This window comes from Eretmochelys imbricata, chromosome 11, assembly GCF_965152235.1.
Source record: "Eretmochelys imbricata isolate rEreImb1 chromosome 11, rEreImb1.hap1, whole genome shotgun sequence".
Taxonomy (NCBI): domain Eukaryota; kingdom Metazoa; phylum Chordata; order Testudines; family Cheloniidae; genus Eretmochelys; species Eretmochelys imbricata.
Genome location: NC_135582.1, coordinates 62,082,362 through 62,102,614, shown reverse-complemented (window position 1 = coordinate 62,102,614; position 20,253 = coordinate 62,082,362). Strand labels below are relative to the sequence as shown.

The 20,253-nt window shown below is 41.0% G+C and overlaps 1 protein-coding gene across 3 annotated transcripts in view; it reads right to left on the bottom strand.

Moving 5' to 3' along the window:
* The window catches only part of PARD3B (par-3 family cell polarity regulator beta), a 615,914-nt gene that overhangs the window by 218,619 nt on the left and 377,042 nt on the right, over positions 1-20,253 (bottom strand). For all 3 annotated transcript variants that reach the window (XM_077830252.1, XM_077830251.1, XM_077830253.1), the window contains one exon: positions 9,532-9,576. In XM_077830252.1, the coding sequence (XP_077686378.1) occupies positions 9,532-9,576 (45 nt within the window). The remainder of the gene's footprint in view (positions 1-9,531; positions 9,577-20,253) is intronic.

Genomic DNA, 20,253 nt, shown 5'->3' with positions numbered 1-20,253 from the left:
TTAATTTAAAAATAATTGTTTCTAGTCGTAATGGTTGCTACTAGGAACCTCTAGGGCAGAGGTGAAACTGACAAGAATCAAGCAGCAGCTTGATAAAGCTAGGGGTAGCAGCAAGTGGTGGGCCTGGAGATATTCACGGAGAAGGAAGATCCCAAAATTGAGGTGTTCTCTCTCTCCTCTCCCCTATTAACCAGTAGGCTCTAGTGAGGTGTGTATGGGTGGCATAGTAGTGCAGACCTCCCCACAGCTTTCACAGCATTCAGGAAGCTTTGAAGGCAGATCAGAAAGTTCCTTGTCCCTTTCACTTTGCAGAGGTAGGTGGAATATTACATCCCCAAGACAGTTTCGATGAACAGCTCTCTCTGAGAAATCTCTGACCTCTTCACATTGCCAGCAGACTGGGTGGCAGGCAGGTCAGACTCGGTTCTCATATATGTCAGTGCAAAGTGGGTATAAATGCGACCAAATCAGAATGGCAGCATTTTGCATCCACATGGCACAAGTATAAATTGCAACAACAAGGTGCAAGACAAATAAGGGAGAATCAGAGACACAGTGTTTAAGAGTTGTCCTGCCCTCAAGCCTGAACATGATAGACGAGCACTTGCAGCAGAAAGCTTGGACTCAAAGCAGAACTCTGCAGTGGGGACATGAAATGTGGCAGGCTAGGAACAAGTGCAGGTAGGCAATAAGAAAAAGGGCTGTGATTTTCAGCGGGAACATGCAAGCGGTGAGCACCCTACAATCACTCATACTGACATTGCACCATTCCCAGGATGAGTATTTCAGCCTGCAACAGACTGAGACCTTTATGTGTGTGCCTCCTTTTAGTCCACTGTAATCTGACAGCCAACACATTCAGTCTCAAAAGAGGGGGGTGTTCATTTTAAACACTAACAGACCATATGTGAAACAGAAATATTAATTACAGCTCTTAAAAATCTGAATGGTTTTATTGAATGTTACACTAATAAAACATTTTTCTGTTTTAATGCTCCTGTGGTATTTTGCCACTCCCCAATTGGATTGGCTTCACTGAATTACATACAGAACAACATCTAGTAATGCCTGGGAACAGGAAGAAATTCCAGCAACATAAAATATGGTTAGCAAAGTTTATGTAATGGGAAGATAAAAGAAAAACACTGCGATGAACCGGGGCTACGTCTGTACAACTTATGAATTGTGATTGATATTGTGAACTTGTATTATGAAACACTGCTGTATTATCAGTGCCTACACATGCGTGGATCCACCACCGCTGACAAGCCCTGTAGAAAGTGCACATCAGACAGATACAACCGAAAATGCAAACATCTGGAAAAGTGGGTGAGCTGCCTCCTTAGAAAACCACTTTAGCTGATTCCTCAACCAGGGAAAATAGGAACAATGGAAACTTACCAGGAGTAGAACAAGACACACCAGGTGAGCAGAAGGGGTTTAAATAAAGAAAAACACAGGAATAGAGGGGGCCAAACAGGAAGAGAAAGCATGGGGCAGGAGACAGCAAGGTCTTCAGCTGCTTTTTCTGCTCCAGGAACACATGGAAGCTATAAAGTTGGATTAACAGACTGGTGGAGGATTCCCTGAGTAGTGTAATACTGCTCTAGTGGCTCCAACACCTCTTACAAGCCCCCAGAATAGGGATGTATCTGGAGAAAGGGGACATTGCCCCAGTAATCCTTGGATGCCAGAACAACCCCTTTGCAGATTTATATAAATTGGAGCAGACCTGAAGCTTCTCCAATCTACATCAGAGACTAATCTGTAGAAGGAAGAAAGGTAAATAAAGGTGTTGTAAAGCTCCCTTTGTCTCCATTCTCTAGTTATGCTGAGCACAGTTCAAACACAGCCCAAGATCAGGGTTTATTCTGCTGAGGCTGGACTATCCTTATTGTCCTGCAATGCTCCCTATACCAGTTGATTCATAGGGGCAGGAGAAGAGCACTGTTAGTGGGACTCTTGACACACAAAAATCTTTTCAGGCACCTTGCTCTAGCAAACCAAAAAATGAGGAAACATATCTTTCTTGCTGAGGCTTGTCCACCATTTTGTCACCCCCTTTCCCTTCCTCTGGGAAGGTTGCTTACAGAGGGTGAAATACTGGCCCGTTGTGCTATTGACCTCAATGGGCAAACATTTCACGAAGAGTTCTCTCTCCATCTAAATGCCAAAACGTAAAAGGGGCTAAACTGATTACCATCTGGCAAGAAACAACTTTGCACTCTTGACAAGAAAAGCTAGAGGTGGGAAGGTGTTTTTAGGTTAAAAAAAAATGTCCTTCTAAGGATTGAACTGACTGCCTGTTCTCTTCCATGGTTGAAGATCACCCCGCCAAGCAACCCAGGAGTGCTGTGAACAGGGCAGGTCAATGGATCTCCTAGTAGCCTGAGTCCAGTCTCTGGCAGTGAGGCTCATCAGTGAAGCCTGCCAGCCATGCATTCAGAAAAGATTCTAAAGAAGTAGTTACTATTTACTCAAATTAAATGATACAGCAGATTTCGTTAACTCGAAGTTCTTGTCTAACAATTTGAGGCACAAGAACTAGTAAGTGTCTAGCCTGTCACCTCTTGAGTCAGTGAAAAATTTAAGTCAGCATGTAAGAGAATACACAGTTTAGTAGGGGGGAAATATTGCTGTATCAGTCCGAATTTTTGTATAGCATTATAATAATCAACATCTGGAATACCCAGTTCTGAGTTTCCCTTGCTAAATCAGGAAACATTAGAACTTGATAAGTTTAGTCCTTTTGTTTCCTAGCATCCTTCTATACACTTTCCTGGTCTCTAACAGAGCCAAACACCGTCCAAACAATATACAATCTGCTTACTCATTAACAGCTTATTGCATCAGTAAAATTTGAGTAGGAAGACATGTTTTTTCTATAACAAAAGTTTCAAACTTGATAGTCAGTACCTGTAGTACTAGGGCAAGTAAAGGATCATCTCATCCATATTCTTTCTTAAGACCTAATGAAAGTTAGAGGCCTCTCGAGCCTCCATTCTCTGATGAAATGTAACATTAGCCTGTATTAAGATACCATAAAGATTCTTACAGTTCAGCAGTTCAGTATTGCTCTGTTCCTGTCCCTTAGGCCTTGGTGTACACACAGTTTTTATACTAGTGTAACTATGTGGGTTAGGGGTGTGATTTTTTTTTTTTTTTGGTATCAGTGTAGTTATACTGTGAGGCAGGCAGAACAAGTCCCAGCTCATGCCAAGGCCCATAGGTCTCACTGAACACTGACAAATGCATAGATGGAAACCAGTCCGGCTCACCTGTGTGTTCGCATTGTTAACACAGATATTAGATTTATAAACATGTGTTGAGTGTTCAGATTTTATGCATTAATCTCATTTATAATGTCTGTATGCCATGCTATAGGGTAATATTTAAGTGTTTTCTTCGTGACTATAAAAGTGTTTTCTCTACTACTGTAAACCCTCATAGTCAGGAGAGAAGCATTACCAAGTGTGAAATACTAGTTTACCACAAGAGGTGTCATCTCCTCTCCAACAAAAGAAGGCCCATAGAGACCAGATAAGTCAATATGCAACATCAATGGACAAAAGACTTTGTTGATTGCTTCCCCCATAACCATGAAAAGGAGACTTGCACAAAGATTCATCCCAGCACAGCTCAAGCTCTGGGGGAAGGGACTCAAAATACCTGTCAAGAAGAAATTATCCCTATCCTCCAGATGTTAATTATCCTTCTAGTTAGAAAATTTTCCTAATATCTAAACTAAATCTCCCTTACTGCAGATTGAGCAGATTATTTCTCAACCTACCTATTGATTCTAATCCCACGGGAGACACAATCTACATGACTGGGAGGTAGAAAACCATAAAGCAAACTTCTGAAAGAGAGGCCTCACTCATGCCCTGCTACCCTTATTTCAGGTTTCCCAGTTGCATGTGATGGTGTGAATTTTCAGGTGACAACTTCTTCTTTGTGCCAATATGCCTAGAGAAGCCAACTTTAACAGAACTTAAAAAATGGATCAAAGAGGCAAATCTATCATGAGTAAAGCAAAAAATATCAAGATTATCTGCCAAAATCTGCACAATAATAAGTCATCCAACATTACACCACAGTCCAAAGATTCAAACCTTGAGAAAGCCAATCACACAAACAAGAATGAGACCCCCACCTGGACAACATCATCGAACGAACGAAAGAAAGAAAGCCCCCACAATTAAAAGAAAATGGCAGGACTTTATATTCTGCCCCCCTCCCGCCACATGGTGGTGAGGTCCTCTTTAGAGCAGGGCTTCCAATTGCAAGTGTCAAGTGGGTCAGCAGTGATAAAAACTATTTTCTTTGGCTGGCATTTTGGTATCTATCTCCCATTGAAATTCCATGGTAGCTGAGTGCCTAGTGCCCATAGGCCCCTTTGAAAATTCCAGCCACAATGATAACTGTGTCACAGATATCCCTTGCTTTGTAAAACACCAAGACCCTTTATGAGAAGACGACACTGCAGCTTCCCCATCCACCCATTCAACCTGATCTTTTGAGCTAGACTATTGAAAGTAAAACATAGATCATAAACTTGCTAACAAGTAGCTTTACCCTTTCACTCACTGGTGCTTTTATGGTGCCTTTCTGTTTTACATCTATACAGACGAGTGTTTTGGAAAATGAGACATTAAAACAGAAATAGGAAAGCTTTTTTAGCCCATTTTACTAATTAATATGTCAAAGCTCATAAAGAAGAACTCATCAGCTTTTCTCCAGTACTGCATCATCTTAAAGAGCTGTGTCAGCAAGGACTTCAGCAGACAGTCAATACATATTAAAAGAATTTCAAGCAGTAAATCAAAATAGAAAAAGAAAGTGGGGAAAAAAGGAAAATAAAATACAAATAGCTGTAAGCTACCAGTACATAATTTGGGTCTTTTTATAAAATCAAGGAAGGGCAGTATTTTTTCTACATCAACAGGATCTTGTAAATAATATCTTCCTCCTCCTCCTGTTATTGTTCTTCTAGTGAAAGAAAATGAAAAAGACAAGTTTAAGGAAGAGCTCATACAAAACTGAATTAATATTCTCTGGATTTTGACCTTTTGGATATTTTTGGGTCTTTCACATTTTTAAAGAGGCACTGCTTGTGTCGCTCTCCCTCTCAACTTTGTTATCACTGAGATTTAGAGAAGGAAAAAGTTTACTATGCTAAGCACAAGGGGAGGTGGAGATAAGGAAACACTCCTGCCTTCCTGAAGGAACTTTGAGGACACCCCAATGCACACACTTTGCAGATCCAGGTTCTTTCCAGGGCAAACTAAATGGGACATGTCAACACACTAGTTCAGGGATTCTTCTCTTTCCACTGCAACGAGCAGAAGTTTCTGCAGAAAACATCTGCAATTCTAAGAACTTAGATAGGTTTTGGAGTAGCTTCATTCTCAGACAGGCCAACGCGCACAGCGAAGGTGCACAATGCCACAATAACCAGAATGTATAGTCATACTCTTCTTGTTTGTGGAGCATGTGAGTGAAATAGAGGCACCTGCAGGGACATATCTTCCGATAGGAATGCTTCAGTCCTGGGGAAATCCAGGCATGTATCTAAAAGTACGTATTTTCATGAGAGAATTAAAAAAAGGCTATTCTTTGTGGGTGAAATATACCAGGAAATAGAAATAGGAGGCTATAGCCACACATGCTTCTAATGCCTTGCCTTGGGACGTAGCTCTGAGAAACCAGTTGCCTAGACGGAGGTAGACCTAGGAAACCAAAATGTGCTATCACTTCTACCCAGTAACGAGTAAATACCGTCCATATTGTAACTAGACCAAAGGGCAAGACTAAAGGATGGAAGCGTTTTCCATCCACTAGATACCAGAAGGCTTTTTCCTTCGAGAGAGTTATTGAACCACACATCTCATAGAACTAGTCATGCTGAAAAAGAGAAGGGATAATTGCATTGATTGTCAGTATGTGATAATTAATTCACTAGAGAAATATGTTTAATTTCCTGAAGTCTAGGATGACGTGGAATCTCTGCTTTTCGCAATCAGAAAATAACAGGCTGTTTGCTCCCTGCAGCAGAAATGGCTACAATTTCTTAACAGTTCCTCATAAAAGGGAAACCTAGGAAGGGTATGTGATGGAAGATGAAACAGGAAAGTATAGCCCTGGTCTTTCAACCTTTAAAACCCAATAGTCTGAAGTGACAGAATGTGTCAGGCAAACAGAAACAGTATGAAAATAACTCCATGATCTTGAGCAAATTTCAAATATGACTATTTGCATGGGACAATGCAGGAAGGTGCTTAAAAATCTGAAAGGAGGAGTTTGGTGCTTTTTGATTGGTTGGTTTTTTGAAGAGTGGTTTAGGCAATACTAGACGCTGGTATCCATGGGAAAAAGTGCTTTTCAATCCTCTGCTGACAGAGTTGCTTTCCATGTTGATGTCAGATAAATCCAAAGGATAGCAGTTGCTCTTGTCTCCCTAAAATTGGCCAAAATGTCTAAGACTCCCTCCTCCCCCGCAAACAATAAAAGATTTGGGACTGCTGCATCTTTCATTAGGTCATCTATAGAGAATCTGGAGAAGGGTGTGTAAAGAAAATTGGAAGTGCTGCTTAGGAACCTGATATTCTAGGTTATTAGCACCTTTTAGCAACTGATTGCCAACAAGTTATGATCTCAACAGGCTCCGTTCCAGTGTTCGGTGATAGGAAGACCCTCTGTTTATCCTTGGCAAACTGACTGATGTTGCAATATTTGTGAACCTTCTCCTGACTGGAGAAAAGGTTCACACCCAAAGACCTTTCAATCCGATGAGTCATTTTTAGAAGCTTTTTCATACACAAAAAAGAAGCAGCTGAAAGAAAATGTTCCCCCCTCAGCTGTAGGAACATGACATATGAGCTGATCCTCCAGTTTCAGAAAGAATATTTGAGGTACACAGACGAGAGGAGGAAGCCAAAGAATTTAAAGGGAGCTTACCCTAAATTAAGGAAATGGTCTTTAAGTATGGAATGCCTAAATCAGAGAGCTGTATAACAACAAAACTACAGCAGACATGTAAGACTGTATAGGCCAGGTACACCATAAACATGCAGAAATCTCATTATTAACTGGCCTTTAAATCCATTTTTTGGAGACAAACGTGGCTGTAAGGAAAGCTGCACAGTAACTCTTTGAGCACTGAATCAGGACATCAGTGGATGTTCCAGACAGAGAAAAGCATCTCATGAGAAAACCAGAAGACCTAAACAGAGAGAACAACTATCAGAAAGCAAAGCTGGAGCTCTCCACACATGTGAGAAGATACAGAACACGGGCACAGACATTTCTTGTGCCAGACCAGAGAGAGACAATCAGTGATAAACCAGGCTCATGACTCCATAGGGATTGTCACTGTACCTAATAAGTAGAGCAAATGCTGGTCTGTGATGGACATTTCATAAAAACATTCCCCCCCACCCCACCAAGCCTTGAATTTTCATTTGCTACTTTTCTCAGAGTTAGACGTTGAAAGAATTTTATTGACACTGAAGAAATTCTGATTAAAAAAAATTATTTTTTTTTTTTTTACTAGAACCACTGCTCTAATGGTCAAAAAATGATTAGATATACACTTGCACTAGGAAAACAACAGTCTTATGAAAAATTAAACTTCGTCAAATTAAGTAAAAAGGTGAACTTGTTTCAGATCTGACAAACTGATGTAAAAATATAGCATCAAAACATGTAATAAGGAACAGCACTGAATTTCTTGAGAGGTCTTCTAGCGCAGTCCCCTGCACTCATGGAAGGACTAAGTATTATCCTTTCTATACCATCCCTGACAGGTGTTTGTCCAACCTGCTCTTAAAAATCCCCAATGATGGAAATTCCACAGCCTCCTTAGGCAATTTATTCCAGTGCTAAATCACTCTGACAGTTAGGAAGTTTTTCCTAATGTCCAACCTAAGCTGCCCTTGCTGCAATTTAAGCCCATTGCTTCTTGTCCTATCCTCAAAGGTGAAAAACAATTTTTCTCCCTCTTCTTTGTAACAACATTTTATGTACTTGAAAACTGTTATCATGTCTCCTCTCAGTCTTCTCTTCTCCAGACTAAACAAACCCAATTTTTTCAATCTTTCCTCACAGATCATGTTTTCTAGGCCTTTACTCATTTTTGTTGTTCTTCTCTGGACTTTCTCCAATTTGTTCACATCTTTTCTGAAATGTGGCACCCAGAACGAGACACAATACTCCAGTTGAGGCCTAATCAGCACAGAGTAGAGCGGAAGATTTACTTCTTGTGTCTTGCTTACTACGTTCCTGTTAATACACCCCAGAATGTTTGCTTTTTTTGCAACAGAGTTACACTGTTGACTCATATTTAGCTTGTGATTCACTATGACCCCTCAGATCCCTTTCCGCAGTACTCCTTACAAGGCAGTCATTTCCCATTTTGTGTGTGCAGCTGACGGTTCCTTCTTAAGTGGAGTACACTGCATTTGTCCGTATTTAATGTCATCTATTTACTTCAGACTGTTTTTCCAGTTTGTCCAGATCATTCTGAATTTTAATCCTATACTACAAAGCACTTGCAACCCCTCCCAGCTTGGTATCATCCGCAAACTTTATAAGTGTACTCTCTATGCCATTATCTAAATCACTGATGAAGATACTGAAGAGAACTGGACCCAGAACTGATCCCTGTGGGGCCCCACTTGATATGCCCTTTCAGCTTGACTAGGAACCACTGATAACTACTCTCTGAGAATGGTTTTCCAACCAGTGTTGCACCCACCTTATAATAGTTCCATCTAGGTTGCATTTCCCTAGTTTGTTTATGAGAAGGTCATGCGAGACAGTACTAAAGTCAAGATATACCACGTCTACTGCTTCCCCCCTATCCACAAGGCTTGTTACTGTAATAAAGCAACTGCATCTTGTACAGTATTGCAACTTGTTTCACAGAATTGTTATTACAAGACTTTGTGGTAACACTGCTGGATATAAACCTTCATTGCTAACGAATATAGATCTTAAGCAGTTTAAGAAAAAGTGGATCCTTTCATTAGTATAGTCATACTGAAAGAACAACTTCTGTAGATGAATAAATGGGAATGAAAAAACAATAGTCAAAGCTTCAGTAGGGCTGTCTATCTTCAATATTTCAGACTGTGAGAGTGGAAAACTGAAATTCTTCCAGGAGGACAAAGAGAATGAGACATTTATATTGTTCACAATTTACACTGTTTAAGTGCCTACATTGGCACGTGAAAAGACTACAGGTTTTGTCCTTTACTTATTTTAACTTACACTGTACTCAGTGTTCAATAGATATATTTTTAAAGAAACCGTTATTACTTTTCCTGCAAGTGATCGCAGCCTATGTATGCAACTACATATACTGCCAAGCAATAAGTAAGCCTTAATTTATCACTGTGGAAGTGAAGTTATGCATTAATTTGCAAACCTTTCAGCCACCACAGTTGCTATAAGCAAGATCCATCTGTTGCTCAAAAATTGGCTGTTTTTTCAGGGAAGGGCAGGTGAAGTAAGGTGCAAGAAAGTTCTTACCTTGTTTGTGTCCAGCCAATGAACTAACCTGGCTTTCATCTGCCACTGGAGGAGACAAAGAGAGAGAGACACAGACAGAGATCAGAAATTCCTTTAAAACCAGTAGCCTTTGAAATAATTTCAAATAATTTCACACACATGATATACTAATTTTTGAGTTTGTAATGGTTTGCATAAAGGCTTTTTTTCTCTGATCCACCTGGGATACCTCAGAGACCTAGCACCTGATCCAAAGCCTGTTGAATTCAATGGAATGACTGCTTCGGGGTTTAGTGAGCCCTGGATCAGGCCCATAGCATTTCTACATTCGAAGTTCAGTTGTGGGCAGGGCAACTGATTTTGTAAATACCATATTTTGCCAGAAAAATCATAGGACTTTAGAGAATTGTAACATTTTCAGGTCAGAGGCTTAAATCCTGGAAAAGAATCCACAAGTGGGGATTCTCATATCTGCAGGAAGTCCCACTGAAGTCAATGGACTCTGTGCAGGCATCAGGTCTCCTGGAAGCAGATCCCTTTGTAGGATCTGTGCTTTTTTATGTTATGAAAAAAAACTGGTTTATAATTCATATCTTTACAGTCTACATCATCTTGCAAAGAATGGATCTATATAGTCATGTCAGTCTGCATACAGAATAAATAGCGGAGAACTATATCTAAACTTAACAAAAACTGTAATTTTGCATAGTAAGTATACTTCAGTTTATTATTCTATATCTCATGAAACTAATTAAAACATTCTCCCAGAAGCTTGTGTGGAAAAACCAATCACCTTTTCTTAAAAATAATTTTATGCAAAAGAACAAGTGCTAATGTAATGTTAAGGCTCTTGAATCAAGCAGAGAAATGAGCATTAAGGCTGACAGCTTATCCTTAATTCTACCTGCCTATCCACCTCTTTGGACTTATGCCTGGTCTCCCTTTACAGCATAAAAGATTGTCAAGTCATACAAAATATAATACAAACTGGTAGTTATTATACAACCTTCCCTGTTGCGACCACCATTAAAAACTCAGTGTTTACCCACAGTTGCAGGAAAGACCACAGTAAGACCTGTAATACAAAAGCAACTTCCTATTCTCTCTATGAAGAACAACTGTAGCATCTTAGACACCACTGTGTGGTAAATGACTAAACTGAATAGCAACTACTGTGCAATAAGTTGTAGTATTGTATGTAGCCGTCAGACCCGGATTGACGTTTAAGTCTCAATGGAGATCTAAAAGGAAGGTAAATATCATCCCAGTTTTATAAATGGGAAACAGAGGAACAGACTGGTAAAGTGTCTTGCCCAAAGTCAACCTGAAAGTCAGCGTCAGATTCAGCATTAGAATCCAGGTCGCCTGATGCACAGGGCCATGATCAAGTCACTAGACCACTATGTCCCCCACTCTCTCAACACACACCGCCCGCATTCCTCATCAGTAAAACAACAATTTAATTTGGACTACTTTCTGGGGAGAGACTCTAGTGTAGATATACTCCCAGTCATTTTTCACAACAGAGCTTACAGCGGCACATCTGTACCAATGCAGCTGTAAGATCGCTCATGATGTAACCCCTTTATGTGGACAGGCGAGAGCTCTCCCGTCGACATAATTTAACCACCCCAATGAGCAGCACTAGCCATGTCAGCGGGACAAGCTCTCCCACCAACAAAGTGCTGTACGCACCAGCGCTTTTGTCGGTATAACTTAGGTTGCTCAAGGGTGTGTTTTTTCACACCCCTGAGTGAGCAACATAAGTTTTGCTGAAATAAGTGGTAGTGTAGCCAGGGCCAAGTAATCTTTGTAAATTTCTGTGTAAGTGCAAAGTATTGTTGAGGCCAGGCCGAAGTGGGAATGGAACACAAAAAGAGGTCTGGGTTCCAGGGCCTATGCTCATTCTTTTAGGGCACATGGTCTCTGGAGGAGATGAGAGTCAGACACACATTTCATTACCCAGTTAAACAGCCCTCAGAACTCAAGAAGACTGGAAATGAGTTTCCTGCATGATATTTCAAACTTTGCCCCCCAAAATATCTACCTTCAAGCTGAAAGTAAGCATGGAAAACTTCAGTCCCAAAGGTTAATGTTTTGACAAGTTATGATTGTGTGAAAACAAGGGATTATAATGGAAACTGATTTGCAACCTTAATTATAGCAGTCACTAATGGCAACCGCTATAATATATGGTAATTACCTGAAGCAGGCTGTATTACAGTACATGGTAACTATAAAAAAAACCCAAGATACCAAGATTCATAGATTTTTTTAAAACTCTGTTGATGATTGGATTTGCTGGAGACAGGTTTATATTATTAAAAGGCACAAACCCATATAACTGAAGCATACCTTACGTACTGGCTTCACACATAAAAATTAGATTTTAATATTGGAGGGGAAAAGGAAGAGTGAAATGATTATAAACTGAAAAATCTTACAAAAATATACAATCAGCTTGCCCTTTGTCTTTGAGAAACTGGTTTAAACATTCTCCAGACTTAACTGGGAAACACACTTCAGTCATAATTTCAGCTTTTGTTCAGACCTTTACATATAATGTTGTAAACAAGCACTTTACCATGATATTACTAATCAGCAAGTTATGACTTTTCAAATGTCGTCTCACAAGGCACAGATTGTATAAAGATTATTACAATAGTGTGCAGGGTGTGAATAAAGGGGTGTATTCCATCATAATGCCTCACACCTAAGTAATATAAAAAAACATTAATCCACAGAGTATTGTACAATAATGGCAACATTCATTTTTCACTTTTGTTCTTTTTTCCTCAGCCAGGCCTAGCCACATAGAAAGTTTTATTTCTAAGCTTCAGCCACTGTTGGAATATCTCTGCAGAAAGGCATCCGATTTTTTTTTTAAAAGTTGGGGGAGGGAAACCCCTCTCTCCACATCACTACTAACTTAATAACGGCTGGATTATTTTTGAAGAAACATTTAGAGAAGAAATTACCTCTGAAATCATAACAAAGGCTAACCATGGAAAGTTTCAGCCCAAGAGGAAAATGCTTGAGAACGTTCTGAGCATCTCAAGACAGCAGTGAATACAGAAAACGTCACACAGTACAAAAATTCAACTATAATGTTCCCTAATGAGAATGCTATATAGACATATGTATGTTTTTAATGTAAGAAAGTTAAATGAACTACAAAAAATCTATTTATCTCTGGGACCAGGAAGTAAGGAATGGGGAGCAAACAAACAAATGGAAATGAGCAGTATAAAGATGTATTACTTCTGGGGGAATTCTGCACCACTGCGCAATGCAGAATTTTGCAGAAATTAACGTTGTGTGTGTGCAGAATTTCCTTTTCCCTACCAAAATGGGCTGCAGTTCTGCTGGCAGCCACTAGGGGCCTCTGGACCTGGGAGAGCCCAGCTCGCACTTGGAAGACACTGCCAGAGGGAGGGAGAGGGAAGTAGAGGGTTCCTGGCAGCTGCAGTTCCAAGTACTGCCCTGAGGGAAGGAGATGGGAGCGCACTGGAAACTCCACACAAGCCGGGGACCCAGAATCAGGCTTTTTCTCCCTCTAGATCCGTGGGCTCTGGGTGGGGAAGTGGGGGCAGGTGTCTGGGCTGGGGGGGGCGGGGATGTGGGTATCTGGGCAAGGGGGGTGCCGCGTCTGGGCTCTGAGGGGTAGGGGGTTTGGGTGTATTGACTGGGGCTGGGAGGGACCATAGCTGGACTCTTTGGGGGGAGGGATTCTGGGTGTCTGCCCCACCCCCCCAGCTGGGCTCTGGGGGGCAGGGAGGGGAGCAGAGAAACAGGGACTGGGTTGTCATAGGATTTTTTTTGTGTGTGTGTGTCTGTATTGTTACAGACATATTTGCTGACACGTATTTTGAAATAAATTATCAAATAATTGAAACTGGTGTGATTATGCAGTGTTATTTTGACCTTTAAAATTTGCAGAATTTTAAAATATTGTGAGCAGAGTTTTTATTTTTTGGTGCAGAATCCAGGAGTAAATGTATGCACATTAAAGATGATACTTTGTGTTGCTGAATTAAAAAAAAAAAAAAAAAAAAAGAGACAGACATTTGGATCACTGTAGGATACATCTATATAATGTAATGATTATTTTCATAATATGCTTTATTTGTTTGACAGTTATTTGCACAGCTCAAGAAATACATTATAACTAAGGCTAAGATTTTGTCACACATATTTTTAGTAAAAGTCACAGACAGGTCACGGAAAATAAAGAAAAATTTACAGAAGCCCATGATGCATGACGACCTGGGAAGCTACGGGGTCCCCACACCATTCCAGGGCCCCAGCTTGGAGCTGCAGGATCTCCCCACTGCCTGTGATTTCAAGCTCTGGGGCACCCCAGCTGCCCTTGAGCTCTGAGGCACTCCTGCCGCCTGGAGCGGATGGGAGCTGCCAGGGTCCCTTCTGCCGATGGGGGCTGGGAGCTCCCAGGGAACCCCCACCACCCGCAGCAGCTGGGAACTGCAGGGCACCCTGGCCACCTGCGGCTGCTCCAAGCTCCAGGGCACCCGTGCCGCCTGCGGTGGCTGGGAGCTCGGGGCCCCCACAGTTCCCAGCCACCATGGGTGGTGGGGGAACCCTGCAGCTTCCAGGCACTATGGGCTCAAGCCACAGAGGTCTCTGGAAGTCATGGATTCTGTGAAAAAATCGTAGCCCTAATTATAGTTGGTGAAACCAGCCACTTGTTTGCAGCCAGCACCTGCAATGCTCATTGAAATGTAAGTGACGAGTAAGGACTACAACCACTTAATAAAAATGTACAGATTTGGGGAGTTAGCAAGACCCACATGATCATCCTCTGATGACAGAAGATGGCATATTGCTAATAAGCAGAAATCTCTCCAGTTAAACACTCACAGCTCGCATTACTCTTTTTACAATGCCAACACTGTGTCAAGAGGTGGAAAAACTCTATAACATGAATATGCAATTATGGTATGATTTCCAATATTTCATGTTGAAATGCTTGAAGTAAAGCAGCACTCTAGAATATGATGTAATGCTTAGTATCAGTAGAAGTAGCCATGATGGTAAAAATGTTTGTGTACTGCCTTCTACTCAGCCTTTGACTGGCATCTCCATGCCATGCTCAAGGCAACCAAGTTATGTGTTTTACATCAATTTCTTTCTTTTCAATGGAGTAGCATGTAGTGCATATTCTAAATAGGGTCATAAGAGTTTTGCTTCTCTGGATACAATAACACTTTCCTTAATGGTCAGTAAATTAATTTCAAATAGTTATTTAGAAAATCAAAATCAATGCATCTGCCAATAGTGATAATCAATGTTCCTCCTTTTTTGCAGATCAGTTTCAGCACCATACCTTTCTTTTCTCAAACTAATATAAATCTGTTCTGTACAAAAAAATCAAGTTGCTCTTCTTTACCAAAGGCAGGGTATTACTATTTTAACTTACAGTGCTTCTTTAATTTACATCATGGTTTTTGCATACTGACCGATATCTATTTAAAAAAAACTTTCAAAATGTGTGAAGGCTATACTACCATACTTCTTGTGAACAAAATTACACGTGCTTTTGAAGACCAGTTCTGCATTTCTGATTACAAAAATAAAAAAAGGAAACCTAAACCAATAAAACATCAAGGAATTTCCTGGAAAACTAATTCCTCAAACAACGTTCTCTGTTTGAGAAAGCCTAACATAAAACTTTTTATAATAAGCAAATTCATTAGCATGGACCTTACTCCCTAGCTACATACACTAACACTGCTTACAAGCTTTTTAGAATCTAAATAAATCACTTTTTCTGATCTAAACATATTACAGTAAAACAAGGCAACAAATCGGTCACTGACTTTCCAGATGGATGTTATCCTTACACAGCCCTTTCAGCATAATAAAGACATAGCACTATCAATTAATTTTAGTCAATGATAGTGCCAATGACATGACTCTCTTGCAGCTTTTATTTTTTTGGTGCAGTGGCTCCCAATCTAGACGTGAGGGTAAATTACTCACAGGGATTGTGTCAAATTTTGGCTCCCAACCATCCCTTTGAATGTTTTGCTAGCTGTTCCATTTATTTGGAATCTCCCTACTACATTTTAGAAGTGCTGTGGACTTTCATCCCCTCTGTACTGGGGAGGATGGTTTACTGTTACATGGTAGGATACAAGCTGAAAACTCAGATCAGTTCCCTAATTGGTCGTATTTCATACCTCTTTTCCTCTAGAATTTACAGTTTCTAGTGATGCTCTAAAGCAGGCAAGGGCCATATTACATTTTAATTGTGATCATGGGCCAGGTCTACAAAGTGAGAGACATAAATTATCCACAGTTCATAACCACTTTCCCCTACTGATAACAGTGGCCTGATCCTGAGAGATGCTGAGCACTGGCTAGCTCTGCTCACTTTAATGGGAGTTACAGATACCCAACACCCCTCAGCATGAAGAATAATGAAAGGTTTGCACAAAGACTCAGGATAAAGTACGGCCTTTAAGTAATAACAAAGGGCAACATTTGCCAAAGTGCCTTAATATTTGGGTGCCCAACCTGAGCTACTTAGAGCCTGAAGCATCAAGGATCTGAAAGACTTCTCAGATTCTTTTTCACAGCTGTACTGCTTTGCTCTAAACTGTTCTTTTAAGAAAGACTGTAATTAATTTGACAGCTTAATTCAGTTATGTTCCAAGAGCTTCCCTTACATTGTAGATGCAATACATCCTATACTTTGGCACAAGCCTCTGCTTGCACCAACCATTACTACTAAAGAACCAACTATATACACTCAAGTGCTGAACAGTACACAAGGATCACATTTCTATTTTTAAATGAAAGCTTTTTATTTGGCAACATCATTGTACGATCACAGTCGCCAAATTCTTCCCTTTCTTTTAGTGGCACATCAACCCTTCATTCTTCAGTGTTACACTGCCAGTTGAACACTTCAATCTCTCTGGTCACTCAATTTCTGATCTCAAAGTGATTATCCTTCAACAAAAAAACTTTGAAAACAGACTCCAACGAGAGACTGCTGAATTGGAATTAATTTGCAAATTGGATACGATTAACTTAGGCTTGAATAGAGACTGGGAATGGTTGATTTATTATAAAAAGTAACCTATTTTCCCCTTGTTTATTCCTTCCCCCCCTCCCACTGTTCCTCAGACGTTCTTGTTAAATCCTGAATTTGTGCTGGAAATGGCCCACCTTGATTATCATACACATTGTAAGGAGAGTGATCACTTTAGATAAGCTATTACCAACAGGAGAGTGGGTTTGTGGGGAGTGGGGGCGTGGGGAGAAAACCTGGATTTGTGCTGGAAATGGCCCACCTTGATTATCATACACATTGTAAGGAGAGTGATCACTTTAGATAAGCTACTACCAGCAGGAGAGTAGGGTGGGGGGGGAGAGAAAACCTTTTGTAGTGCTAAACACCCATTTTTTCATGGTTTGTGTGTATAAAAACATCTTCTGTATTTTCCACAGTATGCACCCGATGAAGTGAGCTGTAGCTCACGAAAGCTTATGCTCAAATAAATTGGTTAGTCTTTAAGGTGCCACAAGTACTCCTTTCCTTTTTGTGAATACAGACTAAGGGTATGTCTACACTACGAAATTAGGTCGAATTTATAGAAGTCGGTTTTTTAGAAATCAGTTTTATATATTCGAGTGTGTGTGTCCCCACAGAAAATGCTCTAAGTGCATTAACTCGGCGGAGCGCTTCCACAGTACCGAGGCAAGCGTCGACTTCCGGAGCATTGCACTGTGGGTAGCTATCCCACAGTTCCCGCAGTCTCCGCTGCCCATTGGAATTCTGGGTTGAGATCCCAATGCCTGATGGGGCTAAAACGTTGTCGCGGGTGGTTCTGGGTACATATTGTCAGGCCCCCCTTCCCTCCCTCCCTCCGTGAAAGCAAGGGCAGACAATCGTTTCGCGCCTTTTTTCCTGAGTTACCTGTGCAGATGCCATACCATGGCAAGCATGGAGCCCGCTCAGCTCACTGTTACCGTATGTCTCCTGGGTGCTGGCAGACGCGGTACTGCATTGCTACACAGCAGCAGCAACCCACTGCCTTGTGGCAGCAGACGGTGCAATAGGACTGGTACCCGTCATCATCATGTCCGAGGTGCTCCTGGTCGCCTCTGTGAGGTCAATCAGGAGCACCTGGGCAGACATGGGCACAGGGACTAAATTTGGAGTGACTTGATCAGGTCATTCTCTTTAGTCCTGCAGTCAGTCCTATTGAACCATCTTATGGTGAGCAGGCAGGTGATACAGATTGCTAGCAGTCCTATTGCATCATCTTCTGTCGGGCAGGCAAGAGATGAGGATCACTAGCAGTCCTATTGTACCATCTTCTGCCGAGCAGCCCTGAGATGTGGATGGCATGCAGTCCTTCTGCATCGTCTGCTGCCAGCCAAAGATGTAAAATATAGATGGAGAGTATCAAAACAAGAAATAGACCAGATTTGTTTTGTACTCATTTGCAACCCCCCCACCCCCGCCCCAGGGGACTCATTCCTCTAGGTCACACTGCAGTCACTCACAGAGAAGGTGCAGTGAGGTAAATCTAGCCATGTATCAATCAGAGGCCAGACTAACCTCCTTGTTCCAATAAGAACAATAACTTAGGTGCACCATTTCTTATTGGAACCCTCCGTGAAGTCCTGCCTGAAATAATCCTTGATGTAAAGCCACCCCCTTTGTTGATTTTAACTCCCTGTAAGCTGTGTCGTCAGTCGCCCCTCCCTGCATCAGAGCAACGGCAAACAATCGTGCATCTGAGTTAAGAGTGCTGTCCAGAGCGGTCACAATGGAGCACTCTGGGATAGCTCCCGGAGGCCAATACCATCGAATTGTGTCCACAGTACCCCAAATTTGACCTGGCAAGGTCGATTTAAGTGCTAATCCACTTGTCAGGGGTGGAGTAAGGAAATCGATTTTAAGAGCCCTTTAAGTCAAAATAAAGGGCTTCATCGTGTGGACGGGTGCAGGTTTACATTGATTTAACGCTGCTAAATTCGACCTAAAGTCCTAGTGTAGACCAGGGCTAACATGGTTGTTACTCTGAAAACTGCCAGTTGAGGCCATCCCTCTTATTTCACACCTTTGTTATGCAGCTAAATACCTTATATAATCATTTAATTGTTTTCTATTGTTGGGGTTAATTCATATGTAATCAATGTGAGAGGAACAGATTTATGTTGTAGGTAATAGTGTAGGAATATGTAGGATAATATTATAGGGATATAGGATTGATAAGCATATATTATTGGTAAGAGTGTGTTAGGTATACAAGTACGGTAAGACTGTAAAGTGAGATGTGTCAAATTTCAGCTTAGCCATATCAGGCCTTAGGCCTGAAACAAGTTGACATGATTAGCTGACCCAAGGGTAACCCTGTACCAGTAAAGTTGCAAGATTATCATAAAAGATGTGTTAATGGGTGATGTTCAGGAAAATATGCGACCACGTGCTGGTCATTACTACAAGCTGCGCGATAGTAACATCATGGAAAATTCTGCAGTGACTGCAAGTTACCATGGGAACTTATTGATGTAAATGTTAACGATGATACAGAGAACTCAGAATATAGGCTACGGAAAGTGGGGGCTCCCCAACATTTATGGGGTGTCAAAGTCCTGATAAGGGAAAGGGGGTTATAACGATCTTGCATCTGCATAATGATTATGGGTGTGAGTGTAACACAGAATAAAAGGGTTCCCTCAGCATCAATAGGGAGGAAAAATCCATCAGGAGACCTGCCACAGATGACCATCTGATGAGAGATCTACCCATCTCAGTGGTACCATTGGGGATGTGAGTCTGAAAACAATGATGCTGGACATTTTATGGTAATCCTCCATCTTCATTTATGTATATAAAACATTGATTATCTGTGTATTAGGGTTTTTAATAAAGGGAAGATTGATAACTTGTGAATGTTTTTGTGGTCACTGCTATTGCTCCCCGTGTGCTCCTACAGTCTCCAATCCTAATGATATTTCTATTACCGGTTGTCACCCGCAAATTCAGATATCGCAGCTCTTAGGGAGCTTAAACCTTTGGCACAGGCTACTACAGTTTGACATACCATTGGCAATATCAAACCATCAACATTATAAAGGCTACAGTTGCCTTTTCTAATTCTCTCTAACCTCTACCAAAGCAGATGAATCTCTTTCTCATGAAACACATTACAACATTAATACTGATCTAGCTTGACGATAAACCTACACTATGTCATTATCACTTCTCCTAGGCTCCCAGAGTTAATCCAAAAGTTCATAATCAGATCTGTCATTTATAAGTTAGAGCCACTGGGTGGGGAATAAGGTTTATAATGTAATTATCTTGAAACTGATCTAAAATTTAAACTTGATTACCACCAGTCCCTTCATGTTCACAACATCAATACATACTGTGACAGGGTTGGGCCAGATGGCTACAGGAGAGTAATAGAAGGCAAATATATTAGCCCCAGGTTAAGTAGGTCCCTTTTCCCTGGGTAAGGTAACAGGGAAGGTTCCAGAACAATGCTAAATTAGGTAAATATTTGCCTCCTTGCAGAACATGCCAGACCCTGTGTTTTAGCACATAATTTAATAATTGCCCCTAAATACATAAATGGAGTTGGCTGGTGTCTCTACTAATCGTGCCACAAGGTTAAGAAAAAGACAGTTACCTTTTCCGTAATTAGTGTTCTTCGAGATGCGTTACTCATGTCTGTTCAACAACAGGTGTGTGAGCCA